At 40.2% G+C, this 17085-nt stretch overlaps 1 protein-coding gene across 2 annotated transcripts in view; it reads right to left on the bottom strand.

Annotated features, from left to right (window-relative positions):
• The window catches only part of LOC119821429 (SPHK1 interactor, AKAP domain containing), a 123719-nt gene that overhangs the window by 10658 nt on the left and 95976 nt on the right, over nucleotides 1-17085 (bottom strand). For both annotated transcript variants that reach the window (XM_038340431.1, XM_038340432.1), the window contains exons 7-8: nucleotides 12732-16506; nucleotides 401-586 (exon numbers count right to left, since the gene is read on the bottom strand). In XM_038340431.1, the coding sequence (XP_038196359.1) occupies nucleotides 401-586; nucleotides 12732-16506 (3961 nt within the window). The remainder of the gene's footprint in view (nucleotides 1-400; nucleotides 587-12731; nucleotides 16507-17085) is intronic.

Raw genomic sequence — 17085 nt, 5'->3', positions numbered from 1 at the left:
ACCTATGTTGCATCTGAAATACAAATAAATCAGAAAGACAGCTCAACCTGATAAATTGTAACACCAGCTTCCATTAAAACAAACACAGTTTTTAGCACTGAATGTACTAGCTGTGACTTTTGGGAAAGAGAACACAGTTAACTCTTAAACGTAGCCAAGGTAATTCAAGCCTCAACTGTAACTAGATATGAAGATGTTTTTCCCCCCAAATCTCTCTCTCTCTCTCTCTCTTTCTCTCTCTCTCTCTCTCTCTCTCTCTCTCTCTCTCTCTCTCTCTCTCTCTCTCTCATTGCTTTCTTGCTTTTCTATTAAGGGTACCTAGCACTGAACCATAAGAAACATTTTGGAATCTTGATTGAGGCTGACTTATTAGGAAGTCAAGACAAGGAGAAAGAAGTACCTCATGGACCGCTCGCTGAGCTGCAGAAAGCTACTTGTGTCGTCTGGGTTGTCGTCCTCATTGGCCAGCTGGGACCAGCTGCCTGTACTCTCCTCGCTGCTGCTCGGAGGGTTGGGGGATTCATCTGGGGCTCTGGCTTCTTTTAAGACTCCTGCTTCTGCTTTTTCTCTGTTCTCGAGGCTGTCACTGTAGACATCAAGACATTATTATCAAGAGAGGAGGTGCAACATGGAGCTGTTCTCACAGCCCACATTGGGCTCCCATGAGCCTGCATCTCCACACACTAGGCATGATGTTGGACCTAGTGGAATCTTACTGTTAGCAGCTGCTCCCTTTGAAGCTGGGTACCAATTTTTCTTCTCAAAACTAAACTCGACTGGCTTTCTTGTATCTCCCATTTATTACTGTTTACCAACTTTATTTATTTTTAAAGTAGGTTAAAAGGAATCATTGAGGTCTAGTGGTGTTTATCATATTTATTTATGTGTGTGTGTGTGTGTGTGTGTGTGTGTGTGTGGCGGTCGGGGGGGGGGGGTCGGAGGGAATGTTGGTACACACATGCCAAGGGACCTGAGGAGGTCAGAGGGAAACTTGAAGGAGTTGGGTTTTGCCTTCTGCTTTATGGGCTCAGGCCTGGTAGCATGTGCCCTTTGACAACACTGGGGACAGGGATGGTGTCGTGGTATGTCTGTCTTTAGTGTGTCCTCCCCTTAATAAGACTAGCTTTCCTTACCATAATATAGAGATTTGAGCAGGGTAAAAGAGAACAGATGGTGTGGATAAGGAGTTGCTGTTTAATTCCAAAAAAATAAATAATGTAAGAATGAACTAAATACAGCAACAGAGGAGGGGTTCTGGCCTCTTTTATTCACCCAGGTGAAAAGCAATTTTGGGCTCAATTCCTTATTATACTATAGAAAAATTCACTGCAGGATATTTCTTGCTAAAAAGGGAGCTGAGCCCTAGTGTCTGACATGGAATATCCAGGTTAACAAATAAATCTGTCAGCACATTTTATTTTATCTCAATTTCATGCTCTATTTACAGCAAGCCTCACATCTGTGCCATAAAATGGGAATTCAGAACCAGTAATGATTACCCAGAGTGTTACTTTTTGTTTGCTTTCGGGAGAAGCATAGAGCCTCACTTATTGATGGGTGAGTGACGCACAGAAGTGGGGGCGCAGATGCATGTCATCCGGCAGCCCCCATTCTGACCCCTCGGTTCCCACAGGAGCTTCGGAGGACTGTGGCTATGTCAGAGTCAACTGTCCAATCTCCACGTTGAAAACAAGCCGAGTGTTCTGATTTTTATCTCACACGCCTACGCACCATCTGTGTCACGGTCATGAGATTTCCTTAGGTCAGTTTTTCTTTTAACATAACCCGACTGTGTTTATTTTAAGCCATCGTCATAAATGGAAAGTAGATATCTCTCGGCACAGGTAGAAGGCAGCAGTTTAAACAGACAGCTGATGCCAGGCAATTATTACCATAGGAAACCCTTAGGAAGAAGAAATGAGAGCAGACATTTTTACTTCTTATCTATTTTATTTGAATGTTAAATGCATACAGGTGCATATATCCACCAGTCTTTGAGGTAGAAAGAGCCTAAGTTTTTTTTTATTAATATTCTCCCTTGATTTTTTTTACAATCACTGATACAGTTCCATTTTGATGATATACTCTCAGCTAATTTTTAAAAATTTAATTTGATAATCCTTTAAAAAATTTTGCTGGCAGTTGTTTGTTTACTTTGTGTATGTTAGTGTGTGGGTGAGCCTGTGCCACAACATGGGTATGAAGGTCAGAGGACAGTCTACAAGAGTCGGTCTCCCTCTGCTGTGTGAGTCCTGGGATCAAGCTCAGGTTTGACCCACTGAACTCTTGCACTGGTCCTGATCTTTTTTAGTCTTTAACAAAGAACACCTAGTACACAGATAATAAGCTGTTCTGATTTTCAAAAAAGAAAACCAGAAACATTTTAAAGACATCTTTATTAAGTAGCGTTACCATCATACCACAAATTTTTACCAAGTTTACATTTTCACTTTAAGTTTAACTTCCCTTATAAGCAACAGATAATTTGTTAGTTTCTAAATATAACAATGTCTAATTATTATGGAAGATTTTTTTATAAATCCATTATCATTAACTTTAGGGGTAATTCCAGCATGACCAGAGAACATATTCTTTATTTTCTAAATTCTTTTAAATGTATTGACTTCCTTTTTGGCCTATGATACATCATGAAAAATGTTTTTTTTTTCTTTTTTCTTTTTTTGGTTTTTCGAGACAGGGTTTCTCTGCAGCTTTTTTGGAGCCTTAAGTACATCTGAAAAAAATGTATACTTTGCTGTTGGGGTAGGCTGTTCTTTTTTTTATTGATTTTTATTGAGCTCTACATTTTTCTCTGCTCCTCTCCCTGCCGCCTTTCCCTTCCCCTTCAACCCTTGCCTATGGTCCCCATGCTCCCAATTTGCTCAGGAGATCTTGTCTTTTTCTAATTCCCACGTAGATTAGATCCATGTATGCCTCTCTTAGGGTCCTCATTGTTTTCTAGGTTCTCTGGGATTGTGAGTAGTAGGCTTATGTTTAAAAACCACTTATGAAAAAGTACGTATGATAATTGTATTTCTGGGTCTGGGTTACCTCACTCAACATGATGTTTTCTAGATCCATCTATTTACCCACAAATTTCAAGATGTCATTATTTTTTTCTGCTGGGTAGTACTCCATTGTGTAAATGTACCACATTTTCCTTATCCATTCTTTGGTTGAGGGGGATTTAGGTTGTTTCCAGGTTCAGGCTATGACAAACAATACTGCTATGAACATAGTTGAACACATGTTCTTGTGGCATGATTGAGCATCCCTTGGATATATACCCAAATGTGGTATTACTGGGTAGGCTGTTCTTAAATTGTATAAATTGAGCTGATTGTGAATGTTGCTCTTTCAAAATCAATCAATATTTTATTAAGTGTTTGAGAATTTCATGCAATATATTTTTAACATCTTTACCTTCCTCTTCTAATTCTTTCCATTTCTCCCTCTCCATCTTTCCATTTCTCCTTCCCATCTTTAAGACGTCTTCCTCTTTTTATCCCTTCTTTTCCCATGAATTCAGTTTGATACCTAGCTAGTCTTGGGAGTGGTGACTGTCCTGGAATGTGGCCAGTTTACTAAGGGTTGCATCAATAAAGAAATCCAGCACATCCTCTCCCAGCAGCTCTTTAACCAGTCGAGGGATTTCCTGTCTGCTTTCCTCTTTATGTGCTAGGATTATGTCATGAGGAAGCAAGAGCTGGACTTGTGTTTGTTGTCCCATCTCTGAGTTCATTGTCTGCATGTGCCCTATTGCGTCTGGAAGTATCCTTGCTGTTGTTCCTCTTGTAAATATATATACACATTTGTAGTATGTTTACATATTTTTATTTTTTCATGAATTATTGAGAAGAATGTTAAACTTCCAGTATGGTACTGTGTCTATTTCTCCCTCTAGCTTTTAAAATTACCATTTGACACTTTGTTACTTAGATGGTGCTGTATATAAGAGGATTATATGTTGGATGGATTGACCCCACTAGCTTATAAATTACCTGATAAACACACACACACACACACACACACACACACACACACACATATATATATATATATATATACACTATAAGGTAGCTTATAAAACATCATTATTCCCAGTAATGCTCTGTATCCTGAGGGTTACTTGGCCCTTAAATTCTCTTATTTTCCATCCTTTTACTCTTGACCCATTATTTGCACCTTTATATTTCAGATCATTTCTTCCACACAGTTTGTGTTAGAGTTTTGCTTTTTTGTGCAAAAGTATAGTCTCTGTCTTTTAACTAAAGTTAAAATTGTTTAGATCATTGATAATTAATGTGACCATCAATAAGGCCGGATTTAAATATAAAATCTCGTTTTCTATTTGTCCCATCTGTTCTTATTTTCTTTTTAACCCTCACTCCAGATTCTTCTTATTTAACTGAGAAAGTTTTAGACTTTTGTTTGTATCTCCACTATTAATTTACAATTATAGTGCTTTGTTTCATATTTTTTAGTAGTTTTTGCAGAATTTTTGGCGTTTATACTCAGTGTATAGCTTACTGTCAGGTTACATTATAACACCAACATGATGGAAGTACACAACATATTTCTATTTTCCCTCTCCTGTTCTTTGTCATAAATTTTAGTTTTTCATTTGCCATAGAATAAACACTTTCTACATAAAATTGCAAGTTTTGAAGAAATACAAAATAAGATGAGAAGACTGTGTTTTATATTAGCCTATCCTGTTGATCTTTGTGACTCTTTTTTTTTCCTTTATCTATATTCAAGTCACTGCTAATATTCATTTTTGTTAATCTACATACTTCCACTTCCACTTCCACTTATTTCATAGTGATATATTCTTCTTGTGTCATATGCTCTGAGATATTGTTTAACAAAATGTGTTTTTTTTTTTGAGGCATTATTTAATTAAATTTATTCAGTATATGTTTGCCATGGCATATAGATAGAGGTCAGAGGACACATTATGGGAATTCGTCCTTTTCTATTATGTGGGTCCAGGACATTAGATTCAAGTTGTCAGAGTTGGCATCCAGCACCTGTACCCACTGAGCCATATTGGTTGACCCAAAATGTTTTTATTCTTTAGAATACTAAATACTTATTCTTATTTCTGTAGGCAGAGGCTGCTTGTTTGTTTCCTGGCCACTCTGACACAAAATAATTGTACAGAAACTGTATTAATTACAATACTGTTTGGTCAATAGCTTAAGCATATTTCTAACTAGCTCTTATATCTTAAATTAACCCATCTCTATTAATCTGTGTATCACCATGAGGTGATCATGGCCTACTAGCAAGGTTCTAGCAGGTTTCTGTGGGTGTCTTTCTCCCTTGGCAGCTATGTGGCTTTTTCTTGACTCTGCATACTCTCTCTATATATCTTTTCCAGCTTGGCTATATTCTATTAAACCATTGACCAAAAGCAGCTTCTTTATTAATCATTGGCAATAAAACATATTCATAGCACACGAGGGGAATCCCACATCACCTCCCTTTTTCTGTCTAATTTAAAAGGAAGGTTTTTAACCTTAACATAACAAGATTACATACATCAAAATAGTTATCAAGCAAGAATTACAGTTACAATACTTAGTCCATTTACATTTGGCAAATTAAAGAAAATACTCTATCATTTATCCTATCTTTGTGAGTCTAAAGTTTTATATCTAATCTATATTTTATCATAAATAAGGAAAAGTATAACTATAACTATCTGTTCTTCAGCTCCATCAAAGACTTCATAGGGACATAATGTTACCTAAATAAACAGGAAGTACATTGTAAGCAACTTCCAAAACTCTAGAATTGACAGAGACATCTCACTGCCTGGACAGTCATTCAAAGTTCTTCTGTAACATAGAAGCATCCATCTTCAGCCTACAGTCCCAGAGTGTCTAGCACACTTTTCCATGAATCAGGAAACTAGAAAGACTGTTTTGCCTCTATTGGCAGTTTGTCAGGCACTTTCTTCTGTATCCTGTAGAATGTCTGGCAGGCTCTTTAATGAAGCAGGAACCCTGAGGAAACATCCCTTCTTGTAGAATGTTCAACAGTCACTTTTCTGTGGGTTCTGCATGTCCAGTTCATCCAGCATACCATCAAGTAGGCCAGACAAGAGCAGTTTCTTGCCCAAATGGTCAGCAAACTTTACAAGGAGCCTCTTCAATGCCCATCATTCTCTTGAAGTAATTGGTTCTTCCAGGAGCAGATACTGATTTATTCCCAAGAGAATGTTGGGCACTGAAGATACTCCACTTGGAGCTTGTCTTCTTCTTGGCAAACTAGCCTTTGAAAAAGAACTTCCCATGCCTCAACTACTGACAAAATGCATGATATTTGGAGAGGACAAGCAGGATACAAGAAAAAAAAAACTACCAAACCTTGCCAAGACAGGGTAAGATGATTTTGAAATTTTTCCTGCCTCTGAAAATGGTCTGTCAGTTAATCTAGGCCCAAAATTGGTTGCTCTAACATTGCAAATGAGACCCTGGGTAATTACCCAGGTACCCAGTTGTCTCTGTCATTTATTGCACATTTTGGAAGTTGCTTGATTACACTTCCTATTTACTCAATTAGTATTATATCCCTTCTCAGATCTTTGATGGGGTTGAAGACTAGATAGTCATAGTTACTTTCCTTTTATGACTTGGCCAAGCCATTTCTAATACAAGACTTAGATTCCTTAGAATGCTAAATTTAAACATTTAGCATGTTTCTTGCTTGATATTGTTTATGCTGGTTGTAATTCTAATTTTTATACTTGATATTTATTGTTATTGTATATAGCTTTATTTTAGGCTTAGAACTTGCTTATTTAGACAACAGGGGGAGGTACTGTGGTAACTTCTTCAGCCAATAGCCTTTAAGATACCAGCCCACTTGGGAGTAATCTCTTATACTATAAAATCAGCAGTAAAGCTTACACTTTCTCTCCCTTGGCTGCTGGATTCAGTTCTTCTTCCCCTTTAGTGTAGAGGACTGTGATATGTGAGTCTATCCCTAAATAAATATCTCTTTATTATGCTCAGTTTTGAGCTAGTGTGGGACTGCTTTGTAGCATCCATCAGCATATGTCCATCGATAATTGTAGCTCTCACGTTTCATCAAACAGCTTCTTTTTGCAGTGGTGATTCGACTCTTAATATATGATTTTGAGATCAGATACTTCAACCATGGCAGTGGTGCAGATCCATTTAGTACTACATTATTCAGAGTAGTTATCATCATCATCATCATCATCATCATCATCATCATCATCATCATCATCATCATCATCATTTATGCCCCAGCAGTGCTTAAGCATGCATGGGCAGCCTGTTTATGGATGTTCTCTAGTTCTTCCTATCCTAGGACTGGGTAGTTCTAGGTGCTTATATTATTGTCATACCAAAGATTCCACACACTTCCCTTTTGCTCTCTATCCAGTGTTTTTAGGCCCTTCCTCTTTGCTTTATCCCATGTATGCCTCCAAGCAGTGTTATCTTTGAGTATCTGCTACCATTCATTATTATAACATGGCCAAAGTATCTCGAGTGCTGTTGCCGTATCCTGTAGTTTTCTTCCTTCTGTAGATGAAGATATTCATTAATATCATCATTACACAGCCTGTCTCTTCATGTGACGCCCAGAATCCTCCTGAGACACGCATCTCAAACACATCCAGCCACTGTTCTAAGGAGCATTTCATTGTCTAGGTTTCAGAGTTGTAAAGGAGGCAGCTCAAGACAAGTGTCTCATATACTTGCAATTTTGTCATTGTCGTTATGTCTCTTGCTGACCAAACCTTTCATTGCCTGGAATGCAGCCCTCACTATCCCTATATGCATCCAGACATCTGAAATAATTGCCTCCTTTGAACTGATGTTTCCTCCCAGATAGACAAAGTTGACTTTTTGCTTGAGGTTCTGATTCTTTATTTTAATGTTAGAATCTTTGTGGGCCCTTCCATGTATTATATCTCAGTCTTCTTGATATTTACTTTTATTTTCATTTATTCCTACAACTGTATCATAGTCTGCAGGTCGACTTTCAGCAAGTAGTACTGTATCATCGGTGAAATGCAAGTTATTGATTCATACAACACCTATCTGCACGCCCATTTCCTCATCCTATAGGGCTGTGCTATTATTATTCCAGGAATATATTAAAGAGTAGTGGTATAGGAGGATTCATCCCACTAGATCAAAATTACAGATCCCAAGTGTGTCTGTTTATCAGACCATTATAGAGTCTAACTGTTGAAGAAAAACACAAACATTTTCTTTCATAAGTTGTCTTGGTCATAGTGTTTTGTCACATCAATAGAAAAGTAACTAAAACAAAAGACATGTTTGTTCTGTCTAAGTTTTGGTAACTAGAAATGAAGCTGACTTAAAGACCCACACATTTTTTTTTCTCTTTTTCAATGAACATCAATTGCTTATTTTTGAAAAAAAAAGCGACAATTATCTTCCAAAGTGGTCATCCATTGCACTAATGGTTTGTAACATATGACATCCTAGCCAGGGCTTGGTGTTATCAGTGGTTTGCATTTTATTCATCTTAATAGATATTTACTGTATTTGATTGCTTGAAATGTCTTAAAGGCATATGAGAGCTAAGCATTGTGTTAGCCTTTTGTCACTTTGTCAAATGCCTGAGAGAAATAATTAAAGGAGGACAGGTTCACTTAAACTCATGGTTTAAGAGGGTTCAGTCTGTGGCTACTTGGTTATGCTGCTTTGGGGCTCATCCATAGTGAAGCTGAACATCATGAGAGCATCATGTGGTAGAGTAAAGTGGCTATTTTCTTGACAAACAAGAGGTAAGGAAGCAGACAAATACAAGATAATTTCCCCAGATGCTTCTCAAGCAACCTATTTCTTCCAACTAGACACATCTAAGTTTACATCACCTCCCAATAATGTAGTCAAATAAGGAATCCAACCATAAGTGGATACAAAGTTTACATGAAGCCTTTGTGATGGAATGTCTTTGCAATGACTATACCTACCAGCTGGGAATCTAGCCTTTAACTCTTGAACCTTTATCTATTTAATAATACATTGTTCATTTTCTTATTGCTAAATTTTGAGAGATCTTTTTTCCCCTTGAAGTTGTGTTGCTTTGTTAGGTCAGTCCCATGCTTATGAGAAATTTGTCAATATATAAGAACATTTGAATTTTACCATGTTAGATAGTTTTCATTTATTAGGTGTGTCTTTTAGAAATATGCTTTGATAGTCTATGACTTATCTTATTCTGTTGACAAAAGTCACTTTAAAGAATCAAGCACTATCATTGATACATCTTCAAAATATGGTGCTAATAGTCAACAAATATTTCCATTTGGGAATGATTTTCACAATGGATCTTCATCTGTGACTCTTTTATCAAGTGATATAAAAGTAGGAGTAAGAAAGTGGTTTTTATTTCATTGTGTTGAACTTTAACCATACTTTAAATAATAATGACGATGTCCTTCAGAGAAGAGTCTGAAAATATCTTCAGGAAATAATCTTTCTCCACCTCCAAACAACACTGAGACTGCCTGTGTCACATGCCCTACTCCTGCATGGAAGTGGGCTGAACTCTTTTATGGAGAATGAAGTTCTGTTTTCAGCTATTTTGACAAATCCAATTCCATAATAGCAACTCTGAGTTCAGCAAATATAACTGAACTGTGACTTACTTTTCTGCTTGGCAATCCTGGGAATTCTCTTATTTCAATAAATCTCTCACTTTTTTCATGACAGGTTTAGCCTTGGAGAAAGAGACATCTCCTGAAATAAAGGCTATGATACTACCATAGTAATAATAACCAGGTGAATTTATTGAATATTCATAATAGGTGAAGTATTGAATTAAGAGTTTTGTATATAAATCATACTTAAAATTTAAGAATTACATTATCATTCCCATTTCTGGGTGAGTAAACCAGAATGAAAGATGTTAGGAAACTGGTTCAAATTGATATAGTTTAAGGCAGTGTAATAGACAGATGGATAAATAAATTAACCAATTTTTCAAATCATCTCTTTCATTAAAAATGAAAAGATTTTTCCCTCTCTATTGTTTTTCAGTAAAAATAAGTGTACTTAATATAAAAGTTAGTGTACTTCATGTTTTATGATGATTATATTTCCCCACAAAAACAAAAATGATATCCAATTCTTAGTCTCTGTGTTTTACAATTAGAGCCAATCCTTGAATTTCTGGGATATTCTACATTCTTTGTCTTTATTTGATGAAAAATAGAATCATATATCTATACCCTGAAGCAAGAGGTTGAATGCTTGGATGACTATATGGAATAAGAATCTGAGTCAGCTATGGTCTCATTTGTGCAGAGTATGAAGTGCTTGCAACTTTTCCAGGTGAAATCTGTTTTAGGAGTAACATCAGTGACATTTAATTTAAAACTCTATAATGAGAATCATTGTCTGATTGGTTCTACAACCATAACTACAACCATTGGATATTAGTTCATGATGCTTTCTAATTTGGTGACCTTCACTGATTAAACATCTCCAGACGTCTGCTGACTTTAAGTCAGGTTCCTGGAATCAGTGTTTCTCTTTTTTATGTATTTCTAAATGTAAATTTCTGAAAGGTGACATGTTGGTTATATTGTGTCTTTAGCTCTGATATGTCTCTATAGTCCCACGAGCAAAATCTTTTATGAATATTGTCCGTAGCCAAACAATTATTGATGAAACCTTATTCCTTTGTGTATTTGACCTTCTTCGTTAGGCTTAGCTTTGTGTTTCTGGTCCTTATGTTTTTGTTATCTCTTCTCCTTCTGTGCTTCTGTGGGCCTATCCAACTGGAAAGGAAAATTGTTAGCACTAACTGTCTAAGAGGCAGTTCTCATGTCTGACTGGACCCTCTACCAAAGACCCCATGTAGAACCTTCTCCGATGGTGGTGTTTAATAACCCAACATGGATCTCTTCTGCTTAGGAGTAAATGCAACACAGACTTTAGAGAACTGTTGACATTTGGTGACAGCTATGTTCATCTTGTTTATTCCATATATATATATATATACACACACATATACATATATGTATATATATATTCCTTTTTTGTAAATAATAAACATGTAGGCATACATTTCTGAAAAGACTGCCCTGGTTATTTCTCAAGCTGTATGTTTCTAAAGCTGGAATTTTCAGTTTCACTAAACTTTAATTGTGGGCTAAAAATAGAGGATTGATACAACGGTCCCCTGTGAGTAGGGTGCAGGCGCTGGAAGTTAGGAAAGAAACTTATATTCCTGGTGCAGCCTGAGGGGAATTCTTACCTCACCCCGGAAGTTTGTTCCCGCTGTATGCAGTACAATCTTCTGGAGAAGTGCTGTCCAAATGACAGCTTCCAGAGAGAGAGAGAGACTCTGCATGCACCCTGTGCACCCAAAGACCTGGCATTCGTGGGACACAGGGTCCTGACAGAGAATTCTTAAGAATAAATCAAGAAAGGAACTCTTTAGAGAGGAGATGCCAAAAATTTAATCTCAATCTCCTAAATTAAAATTAAATTTGACTGTTTCCAAAAGAAAAACAATTGCTATTACTTATTAGTGTTATCTCTGATTGAAAACCACCAAGAATAATTTCAAAAGCCATCAAAGCGTTGGAGCACTTGTTTTAATTAGGAGAATGACACCGTGATTCTTCTGTTACAGAAATGAATTCAATATGTTTTGGAAGATAAAAAGTAAGTTACTCAAAAAGCTTCCCTTCTCCTTCCCTCCCTCCTTTACTTTTTCCCTTTCTCCCTCCTTCCCTTTATTTCTTCCTTTCTTTCACAGTAGGCAGATATTATATTATGCCATGATTATAGAATAAAATTAGCCTTGAATTCTACATAATCAACTATCTGTCCTATTTCAGTATTGCCTCAGTCATGTAATGCTGAGGAAATGCTCCAACTAATATTCACAGTTAATTACAAAATGTATTTGGATTAGTCTAAAGGATGTTTTTTGCTTACAGTAAGGTGTACCAGAACTTTATCAGGTCCCGAATGGTTTCCTGTTTTTATAGTAACCATTCATTCATTAAGTTTAGTTGAACATCAACTCTAGGGGTCAAGCAGTGACCTGATGCTCTTGGATGTGGGGATAACTTCACTTTGTTTCCTGGTATATGAGTTGTGCAATAAAAATATAGCATGGTAAGCCGAGTTATTGTAGGTTTATTAACATATTTCTACAAGGTGACCAGGGGGACTACTGATCTTGGATGAGACTAAAAAATCAGGCGTCTAAACATGTACCCTTACAATTATGGCAGGGCCAGCCACAGGAAAGGTGGAGAAAATTTCAGTGGGTAAGGTGAGAGCAATACCTCCCTTCTTATGTATGCACAGGGGTCTACTGAGGTCATTTATTGCCTCTTTAATTCTGTTTGTACATCAATAATAACCCTATATTCCTACCTAAGATTTATAACAGTGGTTTTCAACCTTCCTAATGCTGCAACCTTTTAATGCAGTTCCTCATGTTATGGTGACCCCCCAACCAAAAAATTATTTTCAATGCTACTTCATAATTGTAATATTGCTACTGTTATGAATCATAATGTAAATATATGATATGCAGAATACCTGATATATGACCCTCCCGCGAAAGGGTTGTCTGAACCCCCAAAGGGGTCATGACCCACAGGTTGAAAACCACTGACTTAGAAGCACACTAATGGAGGTGTAAATTGTGAACATGTACCTATCGGGTCTCAGAGATGGTCAACTCACCAACAGTTTTGGCAGCTGCTCAGGGCCACATCTCCACCTCTGGCCACATCTGGGAGGGTGTCTTCAGGTTGGTGCCCTTCTGTTTCTTCTAGGGAGCCACTTTGGGGAAGGATAGGTTCTTGTTCTCCAATGCCCTCTTCTTTCTGATCTGTCTCTATCTGAATCAAAGGTACATCTCTTGAGCAAAGCGGCTGCCTGGGGCTTTGGAGAACAATGGCATCGTGGCACGAAGAGGTTTCTCTTCTAGGATCAAAACCACCCAGTTTCTTACCGGGAGCTGTTTTGCTCGGAGATGACATTGGGGAAGGATTGCTTTCAGTAACAACCTCCTTTCTCTGGTAATCTACAGACTCCTGTACCAGCAGAGCTGGCCCACTGTGTCCTCTGCTGGCGGCAACTCCGTTTGCACCCTTCTCTCCTTGCAAAGGAGAGCCCCTTGAAACAGGACCAGGACTGACACCTGCTGCCTCGCCATCATCCACAATAATTTTGTTCTTTCTCATGAGAGCCTCAATGGAGGTGGCCCATGTTTCATGAATGAGCATGTTTGTGATCTGGTCAGTCCCACTTCTGCGATACAAGCAGGAGTCTGATTGGCAGAGACCAGATGAGGAAGCCCTACTGACTGGCTGTACATTTAGTGAATCTTGAGGGCAGTTTTGGGCAAAACTGTCTAAGGAGTTGGCTTTGACAGGCGCGTTTACTGTTAATCTGGAGCATGGGGACCTGCTGTCAGGCATAGACGACTGTCTGTAACAGAGCGGGGAGCGGGCTGAAGGAGACAGCAAGCTCGTGGTCCAGTCATGGCTGCTTCGTCTGGAGGAGGTACCATCTTTGCTTTCTTTGGCGATGTCCCTCAGCATGTACCTGTAGAACTCCTCAGTGATGCTCTCTGTGCTGGACTGTTTAGAGGGACAGCTTGGCCTCACGTTGAGGTGGTCGTTTTTCTGGCATGCCTGCTGCATGGCTGAGCTCAGAATACTGCTGGCATTTTTGCCAGCATAGTAATCCAGCAGTAACTCAAATCCCCTCCCCTCGTTTTCCATCTGTTTCACCATGAACCTGGAAAACTCTTCGGTGATGCTCTCACAGCTGGACTGTTTAGAGACTGAGCTGGCCCGGCTAACTGGCTGGCTTAAGGTATTCATTAAACCCAGGCTGTTTACGTAGACCCTGGCTTCAGAGTCCTCCTCAGGAATGCTTTCGCAGCTGGAGGCCTTCAGCTTGTTCCACCTATCACCTCCCAGGAACCGATTCCGGGAACAGCTCTGGGCTTGCCACACTCCATCCACCATGGAGAACTCTGTGAGGTTCATGATCTTGGCTGCCACTTCATTTGCGAACGTACTGATGGAGTCAGGAGTGTCTTCAAGGTTCACGGACTCATCCATGACCCTGTTCATCAGCTTCTCTTTCAGCTCTGGATGTTCGTCTGTTTTTCTCTTGATTTCGCTGAGGCGAGGTGGCTTGTGTTTCCTTACAGTGCTTCCACCGCCCAAGTTCTCCTTCTTCCTCTTCAAGGATCGGCCGGGTCCGTTGGGCGCCACCAGAAACTCGCTTCCTCTTTTCCAAGCACAAAACCACGGCTGTTTTCCATTGGAGTTGTCAAGGCAGATTGCAGCAATTTCGGTTGCCATGGAGACAACAGTCTCTGCCAATTCTTCGGCAAAGTCTGTGATGCAGTAGACCTCGGACTGCTTTGCCTGTAGTGTGGGCTGGGCAGGAAACACAGGAAACACCAGGTCATCCCCTAACGAGGATCGGTTAACTTGAACTTCATTGTTTATGGGAGTGGCCCAGGTGTGTTTCTCTTGGGTGCTTAGAACAAGGCTGTCTTCAGTTTCCTGGGAGCCACCGCAGCACTCGCCTGGTCTGGGAGACTTTCCTGTTTCCGTAGAGGCTCTCTGTTCTTTGCTATCCAAACTGAGTGTGTAGTCAGGGTTCTTAGAGGCCTCTCCCATAAGCCCTTTCAGGTATATTTCCTTGGGGGATGTTTTAGAAGCTGGACCAAGCATTTTGTGACAGCATGAGAATTCAGATGGCAGCCTGGGGTTGTTGCATAGTCCCGACCTCGCTCCACCCATGCTTGGCTTCAGAGGTGCATCCTCAACAAGATCACCGATGACAAGGCCAGTACCGTGTGCATTGCTAAGAGAATGGTTGCCAGAACATGCTGAGGCTTTTGCCCCTGTTTGACCAGCAGCCTGATCAAACGAATGGCAACCTAAGGGTTCTGCCTCTGTCCACCTGCGGGTCTCTTCAGAAAGGCCAGTGGGATGATCACCGGCTGTTACAACATGACTCATCTTTTTGAACGTGAAACAGATCACATTGTGGAGAAGCTGGTTCACACTTTCCATTAAGGGGTCCAGAATGCCACAGCGGTGTCTTTCATCGGTGGGGCGAGCTGTTACGTTTGTCTGGTGAACTTCATCAATGCAATGCTTGAGAATGGCGTTGGACAGGGTCTGTGCCAGTTCATTCCTTTGGGTGTTCTCTTTGCCCAGGCTCTGGGTTCTGGAAGTGGTTTCTACGATTCTCCTGTTCACAGAGTCAAAGAGGTCTCCAATGCTACCGTATGCTTCAGGTCGCACTAAGACTAGAGCAGCCTCCCTGAGCAGAGCCTCTGCGATGGCTTCCTTCCCCAACTCCGCACTTCTCTCTGTCACCAAACTTCCAGTTGAGGATATTTCTTCAGAAGCCCCGGATGTGGGCAAGAGGTTACTTGGAGCTACAGAACATGTCACCTCTTCTCTTTCAGCCAGGCCGCAGACAGCAACAGCGCTTGCCACCTGTGTCATGCCACACAGGGCTGACGGAAAGGAGTATTCAGTTATAGATGGTTCCATGAGTACTTGCGGCACTTGAGTTTGCTGTACCCCACTGCCTCTCTGGGAATAGCTGGATAGCAGGGATTCCTGTTCCATGGTGAGTCTTTCTGTGGCCTGTGGACTGGAAATGGTTCCAATAACCGTGGCTGCACAAGCCAGGGCAACTTCTAGGGCACTCTGAGTGGATCTGCGGGAGCCTTCTCCGGAAGCGATGCATGAGGTTTCAGCAGAAACTTCCGTCTCGGGCCAGGAGGAGACACTTGGCTCCAGGGCAGCGTCACTGCCTTCTGGGCTCTGCACAATGACAATTTTTGGAAGCTCATTCCATGAACGAGGGACCACTGTATCTTTTGTACAACAGCCACCGGGAAGAAGAGTGCTTCCCACAGAGAAACTAACGGAAGATTCCCCGGGGAGTGTCGGTTGCGCCTGAGACAATCTGATGAAGGCATCTTGCAGCACCGATTCCGCTAAGTTTGTAGCATACTCGCCCGTGGTGGCTTCTCCATTTTGAATAGGAGGAAGAGAGTTTTGCAGACCACCATGGTCTCTGGGGTTGCTACCCTGCTCAGTGACTGCTTCACAGGAAGAAAGCCCCTCTTTCTTAACCATAGAGAGATAAGCATCCCGAGGGATAAACAGCATCTGAGATGTTTCTGTTTCTGCTTTGATATTTTCCGGGTAGGAGTGATTTGTGGCCAGCTGCTTGACTTCACTTTTCCCACGGGATGCCCTGGCTGAAGGACTGACACTTTGCAAGGGTGTCTTCTCTGCTATGTTTTCCTTTGGCCCTTCTGTTTTCATGGGTGTACGGTGTTTTCGAGTGTGTTTTTCCCCTAAAGCACAATGCAACTTTTCCTTCTGGTAATCCCATCCTTCCTGAATAGTTTCCTTTGGCTTTTTACCTTCCAACACATTAGCTGGCACGTTTATAGTTTCGAAACCTAGTAAAGAGAAAATAAGGGAGGACCGTCATTACGTTTTGGATAGCAGATTCTAATGGGCCTAAACTAACAATTACTTTCTAAATTTACTTTCAGCTCTCCACCCCAGTCTTTAGTACAGCACTGTGACTGTTGCCTCATTTAAAGTAAATCTAATGCAGATGTTGAATTATAACACACCTTTAATGTGGCACACAAATGCGGGGATCGGGAGAGGAGAAGGTATTTTGAAATGATGGCTTGCTGTCATTTTTCCTAGGGGAAGTGGTATGGGAAGTTGCCCTGTTAGGAAGGGAGAGAGAAGGGGTGAGGAGTAGGGGACAAGAAGAATTTCATAGCAGCTTTGTTGCAAAGATTTGCGCTAAGGAGTGCACAGGGCCTGCCTCAGCAACAATGCAACATTTTATGCAATTTTCTTCTCTGGGGGTTGAGGTGGGAAGAGGGACCCTGAGTTTGCTAATGAGTCAGTAGACGTAAATGACGGCTGAGCACTTTCCTGCCTCATTCCCTTCTTGTCTCACAAACACCACTAATTGTAAACACTTTTAGAAACCAAGGCTTAAAAGAGATCAGAGAGAA

The sequence above is a fragment of the Arvicola amphibius genome, chromosome 8 (genome assembly GCF_903992535.2).
Source record: "Arvicola amphibius chromosome 8, mArvAmp1.2, whole genome shotgun sequence".
NCBI lineage: Eukaryota > Metazoa > Chordata > Mammalia > Rodentia > Cricetidae > Arvicola > Arvicola amphibius.
The sequence above is the reverse complement of the archived record's forward strand: the minus strand, read 5'-3'. Positions and strand labels throughout refer to the sequence as shown.